This window comes from Mesoplodon densirostris, chromosome 15 (assembly GCF_025265405.1).
Source record: "Mesoplodon densirostris isolate mMesDen1 chromosome 15, mMesDen1 primary haplotype, whole genome shotgun sequence".
Classification (NCBI taxonomy): Eukaryota; Metazoa; Chordata; class Mammalia; order Artiodactyla; family Ziphiidae; genus Mesoplodon; species Mesoplodon densirostris.
The window spans coordinates 16,104,158-16,126,275 of NC_082675.1; the positions used below are offsets into that span (position 1 = coordinate 16,104,158).

The 22,118-nt window shown below is 43.9% G+C and overlaps 1 protein-coding gene across 1 annotated transcript; it reads right to left on the minus strand.

The window, feature by feature from the left end:
- Positions 1-453: 453 nt before the first annotated feature.
- TRAFD1 (TRAF-type zinc finger domain containing 1) lies at positions 454-20,424 on the minus strand. Its single transcript, XM_060119308.1, has 12 exons — positions 20,334-20,424; positions 18,388-18,446; positions 11,997-12,132; positions 11,833-11,886; positions 8,162-8,564; positions 7,291-7,497; positions 5,561-5,637; positions 4,100-4,327; positions 2,935-3,055; positions 1,896-2,235; positions 1,585-1,657; positions 454-1,355 (listed from the first exon to the last, which is right to left on the minus strand). The coding sequence occupies exons 2-12, from the start codon at positions 18,432-18,434 to the stop codon at positions 1,296-1,298; spliced, it is 1,746 nt and encodes a 581-aa protein (XP_059975291.1). The 5' UTR covers positions 18,435-18,446; positions 20,334-20,424; the 3' UTR covers positions 454-1,295.
- Positions 20,425-22,118: the final 1,694 nt, after the last annotated feature.

The window sequence follows — 22,118 nt, forward strand, 5'->3', positions numbered from 1 at the left end:
GGCAATTCTTCCTACCTTTTCCCACCCCCACTAGGTTGTTGAGAGAAATACAAATGAGCTCAAAATGACCTAAGGTACTAGATGGTCCAGGGCAAAGTATGAGGTGCTGAGGGGTAATGAATAATGCTGCTAAGGTTCAACAACTCTCAGGACTGAGGCTTCTGAGGAATCTGCCTTCCTCTCTTCAGTTGGAGGCGGCCCCCAGCCCACCCCAAATCATCCCCAGAGCTGCAGCCACCTGTCAGTTTCCTCCAACTCCAGTAAAAGAGAAAACTATACCTTGAATGTCTGGCACTCTGAGAAGGATGATGCTGAATCTGCTGGGGTTCCAAGAAGCACAGAGAAAACCTAGCCCTGCTCACCTTCCCCCATTCTTCAGAGCTGATTCCAGTCCACTCTGGTCTCCCTAAGGTCTCCAAAGACCACGCAGGAGAAGGAACCACAAGACTCAGCTGAACTCCAAGTACAAACTTTATTTCTATCACAAGGATGTTAATAATTATAATAATAATAATAACAGTAAAATAAAAAGAGGGGGAGGTGGCTCTGATACTTGGTTTTCAGAGCAAGCCATGAGCTTAGGCCTCACTCCTGATTAGCACAGAGCCCAGCATGGCCCTGGAGGGGACAGGGAACCCCCGGCCTTTCCCATCAGAAGGCAGTGAAGGCAAAGGAGCCATGCTCCCCATCAGAAACAGAAGGCAGTGATGCCAAATGCCAAAGAAGCAGATTAAAACAAAGCCTGTACATAGTCCGCTCACCTGTGGCTCAACTCAGCTCCAAACCTCGTTCCTAACACATATTGCAACTGGCCTGAACACTTTACCAAAGCTCCTCCACGCACACCAGAGGCCCAAATTCTAGAGTGAGGATGGGCAGTACACAGGAGAGGATATCCAAAAGTTCCCCAATTTAGGCCACCACAGGAAGAGCATCACCTCACTGGTGGGGACCAGGTTTCCAGAACCCTCCCTCTTTCCACCAAGACCACACAGCACCATGAAGCAGTGGTGACAGTATGTCAAAAGATGAAGCCCTGGTGGGCCGAGAGGCCATAACTTATGCTGCCAAAAGGCAGCAGCTAAGCTGAAACATTCTCAACAGCCTCCCTGCTAACCCTCCCTCAAACCCCCAAACTCCCACAGCACAATCTCAAAAGACACAAAATGGCCATAGCCAAGAAAAAGTTAAATCTGTCAGATGGCCCCTACCCACAGAGCCCAAGGGGCGGGGCTGCACCACGGCAAGTTGTGCAGGAAAGATGGAACCGATGCGCAAGTTCCCTGCAGACACTGTTACTCCTCCTCCTCTTCCTCCTCTGCATCCCCAGCTCCCTGCTGCTTGGGGGGTTTTGCCTGTTGAACAATAGAACACAAACGAAATTTACGTAGAAAGTAAGAAAGCAGCACTCCTCCTGAAGAGCGCCAGAAATGTCAGGCTTCTATGGAAACCTCCTCATCAAAAGCAAAAGAACCGTCCTCAGCCACAACCGGCCTGATGCCCAGCTGCTTCTGACTTCAAGAACCATACCAGCCCACCCACTTCTGAGTCCTCAGTGAGCATTCTGGGCTGGATCCCGCTCACCTTTGCAGTTCTGCTGCGGTAGCTGACGGTCGTGGGGGTGACCCGGGGGTTCCTGCCACCGTCACTCCTGCCACTGAAAGAGAAGGATTGGAAACCAGTTCCCGAGATGCCCCGAGCAAAACTAAGAAAACTCAGAACAGAACCGCTGGAACCAGACAAAAGCAGCTCTCCAGTAGCCGATAAAACTAATGAATAAAAAACCACACAGAGCAAAAGAACATTTTGAATCAGGCCACGATACAAGCGAAGTCCACACTTCCACGTTCTCCTGAGCCACCCACAAGCTCCACTCCCAGGCTACTGATTCTCACCTTGCTCCATATCTCCCTGAAGGCCCACGGGGGAAAGAGGGCACAAGGTTTTCTGGGTAGAGACTTCGAGCGGAGTGAACCACTGGAACGTGCCCAGGAGCCAGGGCCCCATTATGGCTATTTCGATTGTGCCCCTGGATGCCCTGGCTGTCTAAGTTGTTGAGCTTCAGGGCGCGAGGAGGGCTGGGCTGGCACCCAGGTCTGGGGCCTGATGTGGATGTTGACAGGCGGTTAGAAGTAGCCGTCATATTGTTAGTGGGTCTGCTGGCAGGGAGAGGATAGGTGGGCCCTTTGGCCATTTCCTGCTTGATATCATCCATGTAACCAGAAGACAGGTCTCCTGAGAAGAGAAAAGAGCACCAGCTTTAGGGAAAAGGCTGCTCTTGCTATTAGTGCTGGATTCGGGGCAGGAACAAAAGATGCTGGGTAAAAGATGACTGCCTCGCCCCTAAAGGATGCTGAAACCCATGTCTCCAGGACAGGGTTGGGAACATTAATCCACACTGTACACTTACTGCCTAAGTCCTCACTAAGTAGTCAACAATGGTGCACAAGCAAACTCTGAAGAATCATTTCTAATTGGCTTTAGGCTTCTAATGGCAACTGGGTTTCAAAAGCAGTTTTACTTGCCTAGTTGTGAGACTATTACATAATAAGAATACTGATAATAAGTTTGATTACCCTACTCTAGTTGAGCATATTTCAACTAGAAGCAGGGGCCCACGGCAGCCACAGTAAGGCTGAAAATTATCTTCCAATCATCCACTAAGTGTACCGACAGGGACCAGCGGCTGAATAAGCACTAACTGATATGCATACCTCATGGCTGTCCCCAAAGCCATTACCCTATAAAGCTACATACCCGAGACACCTGAGTCTAACACAGGACCACAGCTAGCCCCAAGGGAGTCCCCAGTGAGCTCGTACTGTGCTTGCTAATTTGGGATGAAGGTAAAACCCATTTTAGAGTAGCAGATGAGAAGTGGGAAGCAGGCCCAAGGCAGCAGACCTGCAGCCTTGGCTCAGCCCTGGCTAATACCCTGGTGTCTGACACGCCTCTTGGGCAGCTCTGGTGAGGTCTGTTGAGGCTGGAGATCCTGACTAGGAATCCCCTCCGACATGTGGTTGTTTGCTGTAGCTGGGCGTTGGTCACACTGGTCCTAACAAGAAAAACCATAATTAGTACCTCTGGACTGAGTCATTCCTCGGAGAGGGAGCAGTGGGAGGAGAGGAAGGAACAGCAGGTTGGGTGAACACACCTTATGGGGAGGCTAGCAGAGGGGGCGGGTATCAATGGGACAGGATGACTTTGACAACCACTGAGAGGAAGGGCCTGGGACTAAGAGGAAGCACACCTGGAACAGAGCAATCATTCCAACTAGCACTGACAGAAGCACTCTCTGATTTGTGCAGGGATGAAAGAAGGGCTGGTCTTAGGAGCCCAGAAAAGCATGTCTACATTCTGACCACAGAGAATTTGCACCACTGCTTATTCTGTAGGCTCCCAAGGAGACAACAAGCAGTGACTTATCTACTCCTTGATCCAAAGGCAAAAGTCTTTATTACAGACATGCAGTGTGTGGTGTTCTCGCAACGGCTACATGGCATTGAGTACAGAAACGCCCCCGAAATACCTTCAGTGTTAGCTCCCATAACAAACAAGGTGGGGCAGAAAACATACCTTCCACTAAGATGCTGGCATCCTAGGCTGCAAAAGCTGAAAAAGGACTTCATATTATCTAGTTTAACTCCTTCATTTACAGATGTCCCCAAGGGAATGGGACCTATCTTAGGCCAACCATATGGCAAAGCTAGAATTAGATCCCAGTCTCCTGGAGTGCAAGACGCAAGTGCCACCCCGCCAGGAAGAGCCCACAGGGTCAAAAGTAGAAACTGGCGATGACCTCAGGGAAATGCTCTTCTAAACCCTCTGCCAAGTCCTCCATGCCTGCTTAAATAGAGTCCTGGCTCCTTGGGCCACAGCTAGTGATGGGATGGTTTCCACTGCCAGAAGGCAGAGAAAGTCCAAAGGCCTGAGGTACTTTATACCTCAGACAGCTCACAAAACAGGACATGGCCAGTAGCCAGATCAGGTATGCACACAACTTAAAGGCCAAAGAGGCATTCTTGGCTCTAAAAGCCTCAGGTTCACTCAGAGGATCAACAGGATGGAAGAAGTGGACAGGTCCTCCAAGTGTTCTTACCTGGTGATGGAACAGCACCTCCTCTTCCAGCTGGACCCCACAGAATTCACATGGGATGATGATGCTGTCCTCCACAGGTGAACTGCTCAGGCCCATCAAAGAGTCTAACTGGTTACTTGCAGCCTGCTGCATCAACTTCTGGAAGATGACATCAGGGTCCTCCACCCCTTTGGGAGAAGCATTGCCCACACTGATCGGAGGTAAGGCACATGAAGGGTTACAACTTGTCTGTCTCAAAAAACATAGGTTAAAAAAAAAAAAAAAAAAGCAGAGGTTAAGGAACAAATTAAATTCTGAAAATATTTTCCAGAGATCACAAAATTTTAATAATGCTTAATATTGGGGAGAGGGACTAAAAAGGGTCAGAGGAACACAGATGGAACACTCACTTTGCTTTTATTTTAAACATTTCTGTACTGTTTTAATTTTTTTTTACTGTGTTTATGTGATTATTCTTTTTAAATTAATTTGAAAAGACTCAAGATTCTTCCCACAGTCATACAGTAAGAGAGGCCCTAATATTCTTTGTTATCCCTATTAATTTTCTCATGCTACTCCCAAACCAAATACTAGATGTATTCAGATGCTGTATTGTTCCACTTCCAGGGGGAATGCATGTTCCACCCAGAGCACAGGGACTACTTAACAGCTATGGAAGTGCGAGACTAGGCCAAACCAAATCAGAGAGTAAGTGTTGAGGGGAAAAGTGGCTCCCTGCATCAGTGGAGCCACTCGTCAAACACAAAGGCTACTCTCTAATCATTCCTAAATAGCGCAAGAACCTTCAATCATTCAAAATACCTGACACCTTTCATATACCAGGCGTTAAGAGATTCCAGAAACTAAGGAAACCCAGAACCTGTTCTCAAGGAACTCGGCCGAGTGGTGCAGACCAACAGGGGATCAGCAAGACGACACCACAGGGTGAGGGTAACAGGCTAAGAGAGCTGTGGGCACAGGACTTGTGGGGAGCATGCAGGTGGGACCTCTGGCCTAGGCTTCGGAGCGTTCCACAGGATGGTTTCCTGAAAGTCATGTCTGAACTGAGTCTATGAGTGAGGGGTGTGTTAAGGAAGCGGGGTAGCTGGCAGAAAAGTAAAGTGAAAACAGATCCCTGACCCTCCTGGGAACTGCAAGGACTTCAGTATGGCTCCAATAAATCAAATGTACCATGAGATGAGACCAGATTACAAGATGGTCAGTAGAGATGTACACTAACACCACAGAATGCAGTCAGCAACTGGGTCTGCTGGTATAAATGTTACTTTGCCCAAGAGGGAATGAGGCTGAGTTCTCATGCCCACATGTCAGTCACCCCAGGGTTAAAAACACAGTTGCTACTCCTATCACAGGAGTTGTATTAAAATAGTTTGCTCAAGATCTCGTGTGGCCTGCAACACCAATAGGGCCTGCACACATTCCTCCCTAAAGCTTAAAGCCCTCAGGTAATTCACAACACACCTGATGGTCAATCAGCAGTTCCTCTGGGTAGAGCTCCTCACAAAATTCACAAGGCAACATGGTCTCATCAGCTGCACCTAGGTATCAGGCCACACAGTCAGACTTGAACAAAAACAAACTTGATTCTACCTTTTATCCCCCCTGGGGGGTTTGATAGGAAAGTCTGATTTCCTTTGCAATTTCTTAGACATAGCAATTTGTGGGGCTGAAAATCCTTGAAGGGAAACTATTTAAGAGACAAACCCTAAGCAAAAAACCTGCACTACAGAAAGAGATTTACTTGTCACCATTTCCTGAGAAGCAGTAAAGTAGTTTACCCACTACTCCAATTAAGGAAGAAATTTAAATGTGTCATAACCCTAGTCACTAATCTAAAAACCTTCTGTGCATTATTTCAATCCTCAGGGGAAATGTTATGAAGTAGATCCACATGACCCTCATTTTACCGATGAAGAAACTGAGGCTTGGATATTACTGGAAGACAAATATCCTGAGAAGAAAAACCCTCCCAGTACAAAATATAAACAAAAGATGCTGAATAAAAATAACTTAAATGAGAAAATATTGGGTTGGCCAAAAAGGTCGTTCAGGTTTTTCCGTAAGATGTTACAAAAACCCAAAAGAACTTTTTGGCCAACCCCAATAAATAAGAGTAATTTTAACCCCAGGCATCCCAAAACACAACAGCCTCAGTCAGACTGTTGAACAAGGGACGGTGAACGATGCGAGGAGGTAAGGAAGCTTGCCTAACTAGGTTTTGGCTCTACATAGAAGAGAGAAAAATCTCTACTAAGGAACAGTAACCAGAGTTTGGCCTTTACGTGGGTTTGAGTAGAGAATCTACATTTATGTTTTTACATAAACTCACATTTATGGTTTTAAGAAGCCCAGGCCAAAACTTCAATTTAAAATTATTCCAGTCAGTAGTATCCCCAGGAGCCTGCTAGAAGCATATATAAATACCCTCAGAGGAACAAACCAGAAAACTTAATGTTAAAACACACACGCGGGCCTCCCTGGTGGCGCAGTGGTTAAGAGTCCGCCTGCCGATGCAGGGGATACGGGTTCGTGCCCCGGTCTGGGAGGATCCCATATGCTGCGGAGCGGCTGGGCCCGTGAGCCATGGCCGCTGGGCCTGCGCATCCGGAGCCTGTGCTCCGCAACGGGAGAGGCCACAACAGTGAGAGGCCCGCATACCGCAAAAAGAAAAAAAAAAAAAAAAAAAAAAACACACACGCACGCACGCATGCACGCACACAGAGGGAAGCAGCAGGCCACCGTTGAGAGTCAGTAGAAACAGCAAATAGCAAAAAATAGACTTTAGGTATATTTTCAGACACAAAAGAAAAACAAGTATTTTTAACATGTTTAAAGATATGAAAGGGACTTCCCTGGTGGTCCAGTGGTTAAGACTCTGTGCTCCCAACGCAGGGGCCTGGGTTCGATCCCTGGTCAAGGAACTAGATCCCACGTGCCACAACTAAAGATCCCATGTGCCACAACTACAACCTGGTGCAGCATGCATGCATGCATGCAAGAATGAATGAATAAATAAATAAATAAGTAAATGAATGAATGAATAAATAAATAAAAAAGAGTTGGGAAAAGCAAATGAACAAAATTAAAAAAAATTATATGTCATGAAAAACTTTCAATTTTATATAACTTGTTTAGTGTAAGACTTTAAAAAACTGCAGAGACAGAGGCTAGTGTAGAGTAAACAAACATACCCCTTATGTCATTCAGAGCACCGGGACCTTCATAGGACTGGTCTGCCTCACATATGACCCTCCAGAAGTCCTGCTCTGCCAAGCTGGGGGCCTGGCCTTCATTTTGCAGACTTAGGGCCAACATGAAATCCAAGTTTGCACTGTCTTCACCACCCTCTTTGAGGGTCTGTCGGCTTCTATTCCTTTCCTGCCTTTCTTGTTCTTCCACTGGGGAAGAAAAAAAAAAAGCCAGTATTCAAGAGACGTTAAAGATGGTGCCATCCCTTAGTTCAAGTCCATGCCTAGCAAATATTCAAGGTATACAGGAATCTGTGCAGGAACAAAAGAGGCCCAGCCCTTCAGTGCTCATGGGACTCCGAATGTTAAGTCTGCCATGATAAAAGCCTCCATTATTATTCTAACTTTTATTAATAAACAATATTAATGAGCTATAACTATGAGATAGGCACTGTGCTAGGCATTTTATATGTATTTTCTGCATTATAGCAGGATGGCTTAAAGCATGGGGTCAGATTGCCTGAATTCAAATCCCAGCTCTACCACTCACCCATCCTCATAAAACTGTTGTGAGAACTAAATGAGTTAATACATCTAAAGCACTTTGTAAATGCCTTTAAGCACATAGGGTATACTCAGTAAATGTCAGCTATTAACAGCATTGTCATCCATCAACCCTAACTGTCATCCAACAAAAATCCAATAGCAAAGAGGTTCTGTTATTCCAATCTATAGGAAAGTTAAGTATTCTTCCTTATGTTACCCAGCTACAATCAGGTTTCTATAATTAAGATCTATTTGGCTCCAAAGCCCTGTTCCCACTTGCCCTAAGATCTGATACCATTCCAGTTTTCTAATCCCAAACACAACTCACATAGATTATTCTGAATTGGAAACTGGGCTGTCATGCTCCTTTGGTTGGTGGTTCTGCTTTGGAAAAGTTCTGATTCAAAGGCTCTCAGGGGCCTTCGAGGGAGCCTCATGGGTGGGTCCAGAGCCCCAATTTGTCTGAGTTGGGATGCAATCCAGATACCATCTTGACCCCAAGAATCAACATATGCATTAGGCGGCATGGCAACCTCATCTCTCTTTTCCTCCACATCTCTCCCACAAACTTCAGGGTGAGTCTTCAGATCTTTCACCAGGACATTGCGCCCACAGTCGCCACATAACTCTGTCCGGGCACCACAGTAATCTTCATGGTCTTTCAGTTTGAGAACAGAAAGTTCCAAATCACAGTGCTGGCAAAGGGCAAGTCGTAGAGGACACTCAGTCTCCTGCAAAACAGAATAATGAGGCAGTTAATATGTGAATCTAAGACAGGCCATGTTTTCTTGTTTTGTTTTGTTTTGTTTTTGCGGTATGCGGGCCTCTCACTGTTGTGGCCTCTCCCGTTGTGGAGCACAGGCTCCGGACACGCAGGCCCAGCGGCCATGGCTCACAGGCCTAGCCGCTCCGCGGCATGTGGGATCTTCCTGGACCGGGGCACGAACCCGTGTCCCCTGCATCGGCAGGCGGACTCTCAACCACTGAGCCACCAGGAAAGCCCCAGGCCATGTTTTATAAAGTATAGGGCAAGGAAAGTAAAAAAGTATTTACAAAAATATTCTCTTCCAACCCTAGCTTTGCCTGCTATGGTTTTTCTATGTATTTATAAGTCACCACTTCCCTCTTTGTCCTGTCACCAAGTTCTACAAAGGAAAAGAAAGTCTTATAAGGAATCTACTCACTCAGCCACCCTACCATCATTTTGTGCACACATTACAAAGTAACCCAAAATCAGCCAGTGAAGCCCAGGAGCAAACAGCAAAAGCACAGCAATTCATATATGCTTGTCAAAGCTCCCCCAGACCAATTTCCCCTTACTACTCTGACTTAAGTACCTGGCAATGAGGAAAAGGGATTGTCCTTTAGAAAGACATTGATTTTTCAAATCTGCACATTTGTATATAGCACTGGCTTTTTATTTTTTAATTTTTGGCTGCGTTGGGTTTTTGTTGCTGTGCGTGGGCTTTCTCTAGCTGCAACGACCAGGGGCCACTCCCTGTTGCAGTGCGCAGGCCTCTCATTGTGGTGGCTTCCCTTGTTGCGGAGCATGGGCTCTAGGCACTCAGGCTTCAGTAGTTACAGCACGTGGGCTCAGTAGTTGTGGCTCACAGGCTCTAGAGCGCAGGCTCAGTAGCTGTGGCGCACAGGCTTAGTTGCTCCACGACATGTGGGATCTTCCCGGAACAGGGCCCAAACCCGTGTCTCCTGCATTGACAGGCTAATTCTTAACCACTGCGCCACCAGGGGAGCCCAGCACTGGCTTTAAATTGACCAAATAAGTCAAGAATCACCAATGAAGATGACCCCAAGAATGTGAATGTATTCAGCAGATGAAGGACAAAACTTTTATACTTAATTTGAAATTGTCACTCTAGCACTAAATAATTAATATTTCTTTAAAAAGATATGAAAGAATATGTTACTATGATATGGACGTTCCAAAACTTGGGAACTTAAACTCAGAACTTTCATACAACATCACTTCTAAAGTTTAGACACTTTACAACCACTGTGTCAAAGAGCAAAATTTCTTTTCATACAAATTAAACCCAAGTTTTATTCTAAATGATACTTCAAACATTTTTCATATTGTTTGTATATGCATGGAATATCTCTTACAGAAAACATAAGAAACTGACAAAGAGTGCTTAGGAATAGGGGTGGAAGAGAGATAATTTTTATATATAAGCTTTTGTGGCTTTAAAATTATATACCATGTAGCTATAGTATCAATTCAGAAAGATTTTTTCTGTTTGTTTGTTTGTTTGTTTTGCGGTACGCGGGCCTCTCACTGTTGGCCTCTCCCGTTGCGGAGCACAGCCTCTGGACGCGCAAGCTCAGCAGCCATGGCTCACGGGCCCAGCCGCTCCGTGGCATGTGGGATCTTCCCGGACCGGGGCACGAACCCGTGTCCCCTGCATCGGCAGGCGGACTCTCAACCACTGCATCACCAGGGAAGCCCAGAAAGATGTTTTTTTAAAGAAAAGTTTTATCAGATAAATGCCACTGATTTAAGTTACTCAAAAGCAAAAGAGCAAATAATTGCTGGCACACACCACATAATATAAAGTACTTTGTTAACAACCCTAAAAATTGCTAGTAACTCACAAGAACAGCAAATAAAGTGTCAACTTTTTTTTTTTTTTTTTTTTTTTTTTTTTTTTTTTGCGGTGCGCGGGCCTCTCACTGTTGTGGCCTCTCCCGCTGTGGAGCACAGGCTCCGGACGCTCAGGCTCAGCAGCCATGGCTCACGGGCCCAGCCGCTCCGCGGCATGTGGGATCTTCCCGGACCGGGGCACGAACCCGTGTCCCCTGCATTGGCAGGCGGACTCTCAACCACTGCACCACCAGGGGAGCCCCAACTTTTTTTTTTTAAGGAGAATTTATTTTTAAGTCTTTAATCTGTGGTCTACAATTGTCACAGCCTGACTTGCAGGAATGTTAGGAAATACTTTGTACTTGTACCTTTATAATGATTGGTGTTATCACCATATGACTCCCAGAAATAGCTGGGAGAAAAAGGAGAAGAGGGGGACAATTGATTGGAGTTGTTTTATGCAGCAAGTAGATGTTAAGAGCCAAAGAAATACTTATTATTTTTAATATGACCTCAATCATAACCCCCCTTTTGCTGGTGAGGCCTAGTAAAACGTAAGTCAAATGCTTAGAAAAAATAATGACGGTAAGAGTGCTAAATTATTTATGAGATGTTTATCTCTGAGCTGTGGGGTCATGAGTAGTTCTTTCTTTCTTTTTATATTTTCCAAGTTTTCTACATTGAATATGAATCACCTTTTAAAATTATAAATTAATAAATTAAGTTTTTTTAGATACATAGAATGAAATGCACAAATCATAAGTGCATACCTTGGTGAATTTTTACATACATACACACACTCTTGCATGACCACCAACTAGATAGTTGTTGGGATTTTTAACTGGTGAATACGCTCATTCAAAAAAATAATAATAAATAAATAAATAAATATATGTATATACATGTATATATATACACACACAAACATACTCATTCAACTACAGCCAATTTTATCTCAACTAGGGACCAAATGATATTATTCTCTCATCAAATGCTCTCTGAGAATTTATTGGGGTATAAACAGCATGTCATCCAAGTGATCAAGAAGTCAAAATGAAATTACAAGATGTAAGGCAGGCTGTGTGCTAGAGGTCGTACCACACCGGCAATCCCAGGCTTGGTTTAGCACTCAAGTGAGCCTGCCAATAAACAAACCCCAGGAGAAATGACTCGGTTCCAAAGGGAAAAAGGCTCTGAGGCTTGAGCATAAAGCACAGCAGCCATGCAGTCAAATCTGGCAGCAAACAAAGTCTCAAATAGGCTTTGAGAGGCAGTGTGCATGGAGCTGGTGGAGAACAAAGACTCAACAACACTGGCTTTCTGCTCTGCATGTGGCTCTGTAATCTCAATAGAATTGGCCCCATGGTAATTCACTGCCTTCATAGTGCAGGGCAACTAACCTCATGCTTCTTTAACTGCCTCTTCTCCAACTTCTTGTTACATTTGCAGGTCACCTAGGATAAGAAGCAAGAATCAGTAAGTTATTTGTGACAACATGCTCACTTGCTATTACACAATAGCAAGTATAATCCATTTATTAACATCTAAGTACTTGGTGGTTCACCTGACAGTGTTCTGTAGCCATGTGAGTCTCCATGTCAGATTTGGGAAATGGTTCCTTGCAGATAGGACACATACCAATGTTCCTTTGACAGTGGATCTCATGGATGGTAAAGTTAAACACAGGAATTTCTTTTTTGCTATAGAAATAGATCAAAGAAAAAGGCAAGAATTACTGACATCTACGCCTAGAGGTATCACACGGAAATCTGTCCTGTCCAATCTTTAGTCTCCATTATTTCTCTTTAGTGAGTATCTAGTGTATAAGCTCTTACGACTGTTACTACCCCTGCTTTTCAAGAATTAACTCCTGAAGGTTTTGAGTCTTCTGTGCAACACTCTGAGTTATCAGTGCTATGCACTATCTCTAAAAGCTCAGCCTCACTTTCTAGATGTCAGAGCTTATCACAACTAACAGCATGAAGTCAGATGCCAGGAAGAGCTAGCTGAGCTAGGCTTTTCCAAAACCATCCATGCCCCAAAGCACAATGATCCACTCCAGGATTATTTAAAAAACAGCCTACCATTTATTTTCACTCTCAGTCTCAGGTAGCTTTAATCTCAGTAGATTTTATTCCACTAAAAATCAGACCAAAAGGAGCAGATGCCAGCTTTGGGATCGTCAGTGGGGGAAGGGGAACTTGCCTCCTTTATGTCCAACGTGCCTTTCAAAGCAGGCTGGACGCTAATTGGGACCAAGCTCTGTGGCTGGGTTGGTATAAACTTCACTGCAGAAATGTACAAAAGTGAAATCCTGAACCCCTCTCCCAGAGTACATATACACTCAAAGTAGAGGCACATAATATTCAAAGGCCTTCCTTTCACTCATTTGGTTATGACCATTAGAAAGCTCCAATTTCACAGTCTAACTAAAGGATGCATTAAAAGAATGTGCCTGTAAGTATGTCACCTAAAATAAATTTTCAGAAAATAAAATACTGAACAGGATAAATACAGATAGTTACACAACAAATCTTTAATAACCCATTTTGCCTCTGAAGCTGAATACTACAGAAACCTTCTCCCATGTTAAGTTGTAGATAGATTATTTCTTTTATAGTTTTTATCTTCATAGTCTAAGAAACATTTCAAAGTAGGATGAATGATGTGCCTCCAGCGATAGTCATACTCCCAATCTCAAAGACCAAGACACCAAAAAATGCAAATTCATTTTTATCCAAAGGTAGAACTATCAAGGCATCTCTCATACCAAAACTGGAAGGTGATACAGAATAACAATCAAGTGTGAGAGACGGGAAGAAAACTCAAATGGATAGAGGGAAATGACCAATGTTTCAATACATTTAACTTCTCCTATTTCTCCAAAATTCCCAGCTTTCTAAGGAAACCACTGGTTTTAAATTAACCCAGCCTAAGTTTTTCAAAACTGTGGAATATTAAAATATATAGTGGAAGGAGCTATAAATCAGTTATCATCTAACTCTATTAAACTAATAAATATTAAAATTAGTCCCACTATTAAAGATGTTATGAAACTAGTACTCTAAAACATTGCTAGTGGTAGTATAAAACCACTGCTTTTCAACAGTCTACAGGACTTCCCTGGTGGCGCAGTGGTTAAGAATCTGCCTGCCAATGCAGGGGACATGGGTTCAAGCCCTGGTTCGGGAAGATCCCACATGCCATGGAGCAACTAAGCCTGTGAGCCACAACTACTGAAGCCACCCGCGCACTGCAACAAAGAGTAGCCCCTACTCCCGGCAACTAGGGAAAGCCCGTGTGCAGCATCAAAGACCCAACACAGCTGAAAATAAATAAACTAATCAATTAACTTAAAAATAATAATAATTAAAAAAAATTTTAAATAAACTGTCTACAAATGCAACTCTAGGACCATAAAATTATATGCTTAAAGAGTATTTAAAGACCCTGTAATTACATGTTAAAGACCCAGTAATTCCACTCCTGGGATTATGAAGATTATCATTAGTGTCATAAAATGGTAAAAAACTGAAAACCATTAAAAATATCTAAACTCTAAGGGAACAGCTAGTTAAATATGGTACACCAACAAAGTGCAAGAAGCAAAGCTGTATCCTGATTGCAAATCCTATGTGCACAAATGCCACAAAAAATTAAAGCCAGTAACTACTGCTTACAGTGCTGAGATTCTACATTCTTTTTTCATAATTTTGACAATAATTTTCTTTTGAAGTCAAGAAAATAAATGTCTATAGTTTTTATTTTACAGGGCTATTTTCACATAGAGCATTCTACATACATAATGCCACTAAAATTTTAGAATTAAAAAGTATTAAGGACCATAACATAAAGAAGCAAGAATCAAAAGCAGCTGTTAGGTAAGGTCACAGAGCATTTACTATTACACATTTTCACCTCTTGGGAAACGTCGAAAGAAAAAGATAAAAGCTATTTGCAACAATTACATGAAACAGTTGCCTGATGGTTTTGCTTTCTTTTTAAATTTAACTGCCAAGGTAGTTCCGCCAAATGTACTAACCAGACAAAATACCAATATACTTGCTACCCACCTACAGATAAAATCAAGACATTCTAAGTGAGATAAATGAGAACACAATTCCATTCTAGATAAAACTGCTAAAAGCCCCAAGAAAGGACTAGCCAAGTTAGAGATGAAATTTCATTTTAGATAGAAATGAATGAAAGGCAAGCCAAGGTTTTCAGAAAAATCCCCGGTAGCCTTCCAAATGCTAAACACATGGAGCCGTGCAAAAATAAAAAGTCAAAGCCTTCTAACACTGAAGTTTCTGTTCCCTAGATGCAAACTCTCCCATCAATCGGACAATACAGTAAGAAAAGAGATAACATGCAAAAAACATCTTCAATCACAACAAACTATTCTTTTTACTGGCCCAGCAGGTTTAATCGCAGCTCATATTTTGATGAGTACCTTAACTTTTCTTAAGGAACAACAGGAATATGGCTCTAGGGACAAAATTTTAAAACCTGGAATTTAAACAGGGCTACTCAGACGGGAGGTTTGTGCTGGCTTAGTCAGCTTTCCATGTTAATCTGCTTTTTTTCTTTAAATAAATTGCTTTGGCTTTAATAACCTTGTTTTCATTAGCTTTCCATTAACTTACCCACCCCCCACCCCGCTTTTTTTTTAAACTCCCTTAGCATAGTTATTTATATACTGTCCTAGGTTTGAGATTCCTTCAAATTGGAGTGGACCGATAAAATAAGAATATCTTAACTGATGTTAAAGCCAATTTGTCTGTTTTCTTATAAAATCACGTTTCCTTGTGAATATTTGTATCATTGATTATTACACTTTGCATCAGGAACAGTACACATAAAACCTAAACAGAGCTACAATAGTTTTAAAATGGCAAAAGTGATAGTAGCACAGTAGAAAAAAATACCCTATAAGGCAAGACACCCTCACAGAAATAAAATCTTAATTCCATGCAGGGAAAGAATATTGTGACCAGCAGTTGTTTTGATTATATCCTAATGCTGCCAAGAAGCTGAGCAGAAAGAAAAAGGCAGTAAAAAAAGAAAAATTTTTATCTGGCTCAACCTTTCAACAATCTGGGTCAAACTATTTTCTTTATCAACATCTCTGAGAACAAATGCATGGACACCAAGAGGGCAAAGTGGGGGTGGGGTGGAGGATGAATTGGGATTGACATGTATACACCAACATGTATAAAACAGATAACTATGAACATGGGAAAAAAAATAAAGAAATGATTTTAAAAAAAGACAACCTACTGAATGGGAGAAAATAGTTGCAAATGTATGATATCATTTATATGTGGAATCTAACAAAATATGACCAACTAGTGTATATAACAAAAAAGCAGCAGACCCACAGACACACTGAGGAAACTAGTGGTTATGAGTGGGGGGTGGGGAGGAACAATATAGGGGACGGGGAGCAGGAGGTACAAAGTATTGTAAGATGGGCTCAAGGATGTATTGTACAACACAGGGAATACAGGCAATATTTTGTATTAACTGTAAATGGAAAGTAACTTTAAAAATTGTAAAAAATAAAATAGACTTTTTTTTTTTTTTTTGCTGTACGCGGGCCTCTCACTGTTGTGGCCTCCCCCATTGCGGAGCACAGGCTCCAGACGCACAGGCCCAGCGGCCATGGCTCACGGGCCCAGCCACTCCGCGGCATGTGGGATCTTCCCAGACCGGGGCACGAACCCGTATCCCCTGCATCGGCAGGCGGACTCTCAACCACTGCGCCACCAGGGAAGCCCCCTAAAATAGACTTTTAATTAAAAAAAAAGAAATAGATAATCTGAATAGGCCTGTATCTATTAATGAAATTGAACCAATAATTAATAACCATTCAAAACAGAAAAAAAAAAAAATCTCTGGACTTCCCTGGTGGCGCAGTGGTTAAGAATCTGCCCGCCAATGCAGGGGACACGGGTTCGAGCCCTAGTCCAGGAAGATCCCACATGCCGCGGAACAACTAAGCCCATGTGCCACAACTACTGAGTCCGTGTGCCTAGAGCCCGTGCTCCACAACAAGAGAAGCCACTGCAATGAGAAGATAGTGCACTGCAACAAAGAGTAGCCCCTGCTCGCCGCAGCTAGAGAAAGCCTGCACACAGCAACAAAGAACCAACGCAGCCAAATAAATAAATAAATAAAATTTAAAAATAAATTTATTAAAAAAAAAATGAGGTCTGTGAGTGACTTTCAAAAAAAATACATCTCTCACCTTCTAACACAGTTTGGTAAGTTAAACTAGCACAGATAGTTCTGCTTTGCTTTTTTCTTTTGCTTTCAGTAAGGGAACTTGTATATCATTGAAATACCAGGTTCTTGAGAAACCCCAGCCAGGAATCGGCTGATTACTAGCTGAACTCTTAAGTTTCATTTCAGCAAGAAAGAGTTGCTCTTTCTTGTCACTCTTGTCGGTTAAAAACAACAAAATAAGAAAGCTTGACATTCAAGTCTGCATTCAGTCTTTCCACTAACAGTTTTGAAATCATGAAATGATAATGATTAAATTAGACTGCTGGAAGACTTTGACTAGACTTTCTTTTTTTTTTTTTTTTTAAAGCAGTGGAACATTCCTTCAGCAAAATCCTTTATAAAAACAGTTGAGCTGGGGCTTCCCTGGTGGCGCAGTTAAGAATCTGCCCGCCAATGCAGGGGACACGGGTTCGAACCCTGGTCCGGGAAGATCCCACATGTCGTGGCGCAACTAAGTCTGTGTGCCACAATTACTGAGCCTGCGCTCTGGAGCCTGAGACACAACTACTAAGCCCATGTGCCACAACTACTGAAGCCTGCGGCACCTAGAGTCCATGCTCCGCAACAAGAGAAGCCACTGCAATGAGAAGCCGGCGCACTGCAACAAAGAGTAGTACCTGCTCGCCACAACTAGAGAAAGCCAGTGCGCAGCAACGAAGACCCAATGCAGCCAAGAATAAATAAATAAATTTATATATATATATATTAAAAAAAAAAAGGGCTTCCCTGGTGGCGTAGTGGTTGAGAGTCTGCCTGCTGATGCAGGGAATACAGGTTCGTGCCCCGGTCTGGGAAGATCCCACATGCCGCAGAGCGGCTGGGCCTGTGAGCCATGGCCGCTGAGCCTGCGCGTCCAGAGCCTGTGCTCCGCAACGGGAGAGGCCACAACAGTGAGAGGCCCGCGTACCACCAAAAAAAAAAAAAACAAAAAAAACCCACAACAGTTGAGCTGCTCTGGTTGTACATGTAGAGCCAAGTTCACACTAAACCTTGCTCCCAATCAACCTCAAGACAGCCACTGTAGCCATTCAGGGAAATCCTCGCAACACACTTTAAAAAACACTGCTCTAGTCCGAACATTTCATTATATTTTTAGCATCTTTTAAAAAGCAGGGACTTTCCTGGTGATCCAGTGGCTAAGACTCTGCGCTCCCAATGTGGGGGGACCCGAGTTCGATCCCTGGTCAGGGAACTGGATCCCACGTGCTGGAACTAAGAGCTCACGTGCCACAACTAAAGATCCTGCATGCCACAACTAAGACCCAGTGTAGCCAAATAAATAAAAATTTTTTTTAAAAAAGCAAAAAAAAGTTAAAAAGTACAATATTTTTCCAGGAAGACAAAAAATGAATTCCCTTACCTATAGGTCAGAAAAGTGAGGTTTCAAAGCAGTCAAGTGACTTGCCAAGTCATTAACTAATTCATGGTAGGAACCAGAGCACTGAATCCCAGCTTCATCCCATCAGTCTAGTCACTACTCTATGCTACCTAAACCAACCATGTTGTTGAATTTCTAGAACAGGCAATTTTATCCAAAATTGTTTAAAAAGCTTTAGTCCCACATATTTGCACAACATATTATATGGTTCCAATTTTAACCTGCCAATAAATAAACCAACTCTTTAAAGAACTGTCCTCATTCCAAGAACATTTCTTAGATTCCTTACCAGTTGTCACACAGTTGAGTGTCCTGGCCATCCAGAAATTCAGCCATCTTTAGCTGTTCCTGAAAACAACAAAGGAAGAAGTATGATCTTTCAATTTCATTTCTGCTTTAAGAATGACATGCAAAACACAAAAACAAACAAACAAAAAAAAACAGTGCACAGAAAATGTCACCAAAACCAGTGCATTTCATTTAATACCCAACACACTAGGGTTTTACCTTTTGATTTTTTAATTTTCATTTTAAGATAATTTGACTTGCAAAAACAGCACAAAGACTTCCCACATACCTCTCACCGAGTACATCATAAATAACCATAGTAAAATGACCAAGTGCAGGAAACTGACACTAATACAATACTAATAACTAACCTACAATTAGTTAATTTCACAAATCATGCCCCTAATGCCCTTTCTCTAGTTCAGGATGCAATCCAGAGTCACATATTGCATTTAGCTGTTATTTCTCCTTAATATTCTTTGATCTGGGAGATTTCTTCAGTCTTTCTTTCTTTCTTTTTTTTTTTTGGTCTCGAGGCATGCAGTATCTTAGTTCCCTGACTAGGGATCGAACCTGTGCCCCCTGTAGTGGAAGCATGGAGCCCTAACCACTGGACCACCAGGGAATTCCTTCAGTCTTTCATCTTGCATAACCTTATTAAATGAGCTGGCTAGTTATTCTGTAGATTATACGTCAGTCTGGGTTCATCTGATGTTTTCTCATGATTAATACATTTTGGACAGAAATACCATAGAAGTGATGTTGTGCTCATCTCAGTGCATTTTATCAGAAAGCACATGATGTTAACAGTCTTATTATTACGGATGATGCTAACTTTTATCATTTAGTTGAGATCGTGTCTGCCAGGTTTCACCACTGAAAATTTTTCCTTCTTTCTCAACAAGATGTCAATACAGAAAGCAAAGCCCTTGCAACTTTAATACCTGTATTTACTTTAGATTATTCCAGCCCACTAAGGCAAGGTAAGAGCCTCAGACGAGGGAAGTGCCCGGTTTTCTAGCAGCAAGGGAGTTGGGGTGACGCGCAGGGCTCGGAGTCGGCCCCACTGAGGGCCAATTCTGGTTCTGCCACCCAGCAGATGTGTGATTTAACCTCCCTGAGCCTCAGATTCCTCGCGCAGACAACTGACAATATTTTAAAGAGTCACTGGGAGGAGTAAATGAGCGAATGCATGGAAGCGCTTTGGTAGAATAAATTTCCTTCAAACCTTAGAAGGCGCCCCTCTTAGGGGTCAGCCAGCACCCCCGGGATTTCCTGTGCCCAAGGGGGTGGAGACACCACCGCAGGGTCCACACCCAGGAGGAGGCGGTTTCCAACTGCCCCCTCCCAGGGGGCGTCCGAGATGGGGAGTGGAGAGAGCACCAGCTTCACAAATAATAGTTGCCATTTACTGTGTGTTCACTGATTGCTAAACGCTTTACATGGACAATCTTTTCATCCAGACCACAACCCTACGAGGTGAAAGCCATCATCCCCACTTCAGAGACCGCGAAAGAGTAAGTCCAGGGAGACTTCCAGTTGTTCCGAGTGGTGACTCGAACACGGGCCCGTCGGCCTAAAGTCCACACGAGGCCATCCGCGACCCCTGAGGCTGGCAGTTCGGGGCTCGGGCCCAGCCCCGCCCGGGGCGCGGTGCTCACGGCGGCGCTCGGAACGACGGCCGCCTCCCAGCCCCCGCGGCCAAGGCCTGGAAGGGGCGGTGCCGCCAGGGGCTGTCGAGGCTACGGTTTCCAGAGAAGAAAGTACGGCCTCCCTCACTGGCCAGAGGAGACGCCGCGGCGCGGGCATCTTTCTCCTTACGAGAAACCCCCGCGACCCCCGGGCCCAGAAGCCCCTCGCCCACACACCCCGCCCTCGGGATGCCGGCCTCCTCCCGAACTGGAGGCCGCAGGAGGCTCCCCATGCGCTGGCCACCGCTTCTCTCACCTGGGACGAGAGGAAGGACGCCGAACCGACCAGCCAGCCAAGACACAGTGCCTCTTCAGTCGTCCCCCGCGCTGAACAACAGCCCCCGGAGCCGCCTCACCACTTCCGACCGTCTTGGAGGAGCGCGCCCATTGGCCAGGGGCGGCCCAGACTCTCTGCCCAATGGATAGAACCGTTGTCGCTCCCAGAGCCCCGCCTTCCACGCTCCGATTGGCTCCTCAGAGCTCCATGGGGGCGCGTCCCTGGAAGTCCCAACCCACGCACATCTGGAAGGAGGGGCAGAGACCGGAGCTGTGAGCCCAGGTCTGCGCCCAGCAACTGCTCCTGACACAGGCTAATCATATTTGCATGAATAATTCTGTACACACGTTACTAATATGCCTTATATATTAAGATAACTAATGGCATTTGTTCTCTTGTCATGAGCCATTAATACTTATTAGTCATTCTTGTTGCTATTATAATGCCCTTGTGCGAGACATCTGCAAGACTGCCCATATATGAGCACTTTGCTTTTTGCAGTGGAAAAGTGAGTGCCTGACACGCAGGCCTGGGTTCTAGTTTCTCCACTTGCTGCCTGTATGGATTCTCTGAACTCCTCCCTCATGAATTAAAAAAAAAAAAAGGATAGTTAAATATAGCAGAGAACATATTATTTACAATGCAACAATTTAAAGTCATCATCTTTTTGCAGATTATAAATTTAAGACATTCATGATACAGTGGTAAGCAGGAGAAGCAGGTCACAAAGCATTATTTATTTATGACAGGATAGAATGCTTAGTTTAAACAGGCACTATATTCTCTGATTCCAAAGATATAAAGTTCAAAATCAGGCAAAGTTAATCTAAGGTGAGAGAAGTTAGAATAATGGTTCCCATTTGGACAGTATGGTCTGCAAGGAAATCTGAGAAAGATTTCCAAGTCCTGGAAATGTTCTATAATTTGATCTGCAAAGTGATAAACACGGATGTATTAATTAGTAAATGGTCACTAGGCTGTACAGTTAGGATTTAAACACTTTTCATTGTATGTGAAAGAGAACATACCATTCTATATTGTTCTACACCTTGACTTTTTTTTTGTAGTACTACACATTCTGCCTTAGAGATCTATTCATTATTAGCACATCTATCTAGAGCATCTTTGTACTTTTTCAGTAGTGATTCCATTGTATGATGTGCTGTGATTTATTCAACTAGTTCCCTGTTGATAGACATTTTGGCTACAAGGTGCTGTTTTTTTTTTTTTTTTGCGGTACGCGGGCCTCACTGCTGTGGCCTCTCCCGTTGCGGAGCACAGGCTCCGGACGCGCAGGCCCAGCGGCCATGGCTCACGGGCCCAGCCGCTCCGCGGCATGTGGGATCTTCCCGGACCGGGGCACGAACCCGCGTCCCCTGCATCGGCAGGCGGACTCTCAACCACCGCGCCACCAGGGAAGCCCAAGGTGCTGTTTTTGAATACAGCATAACCAATACCTGAAGTCCAGAACTACATCAGCACCAGCCTCATTGATTTGCTCAGCAAATTTAAAGAGGGCACCATATGTGGCAAACAAAGGTCAAGCTCCCTGCCTTCCCAGAAGCTTACCACGGAGACAGGCACAATGGTAATGACAATGAGTGTGATACTGCTGTGGTATAATAAAGAATATAATGTCTCTGATTTTTGTCCCTGGTTCCTGGCACAGAAAAACCTTGGAATTTCCTGAGCAACAGAAGTGTCTGTGTTATGCTAATGAGGTGACTCAAATTGAGCCCCTAGATAGCTTCAGAATAGTGGGCT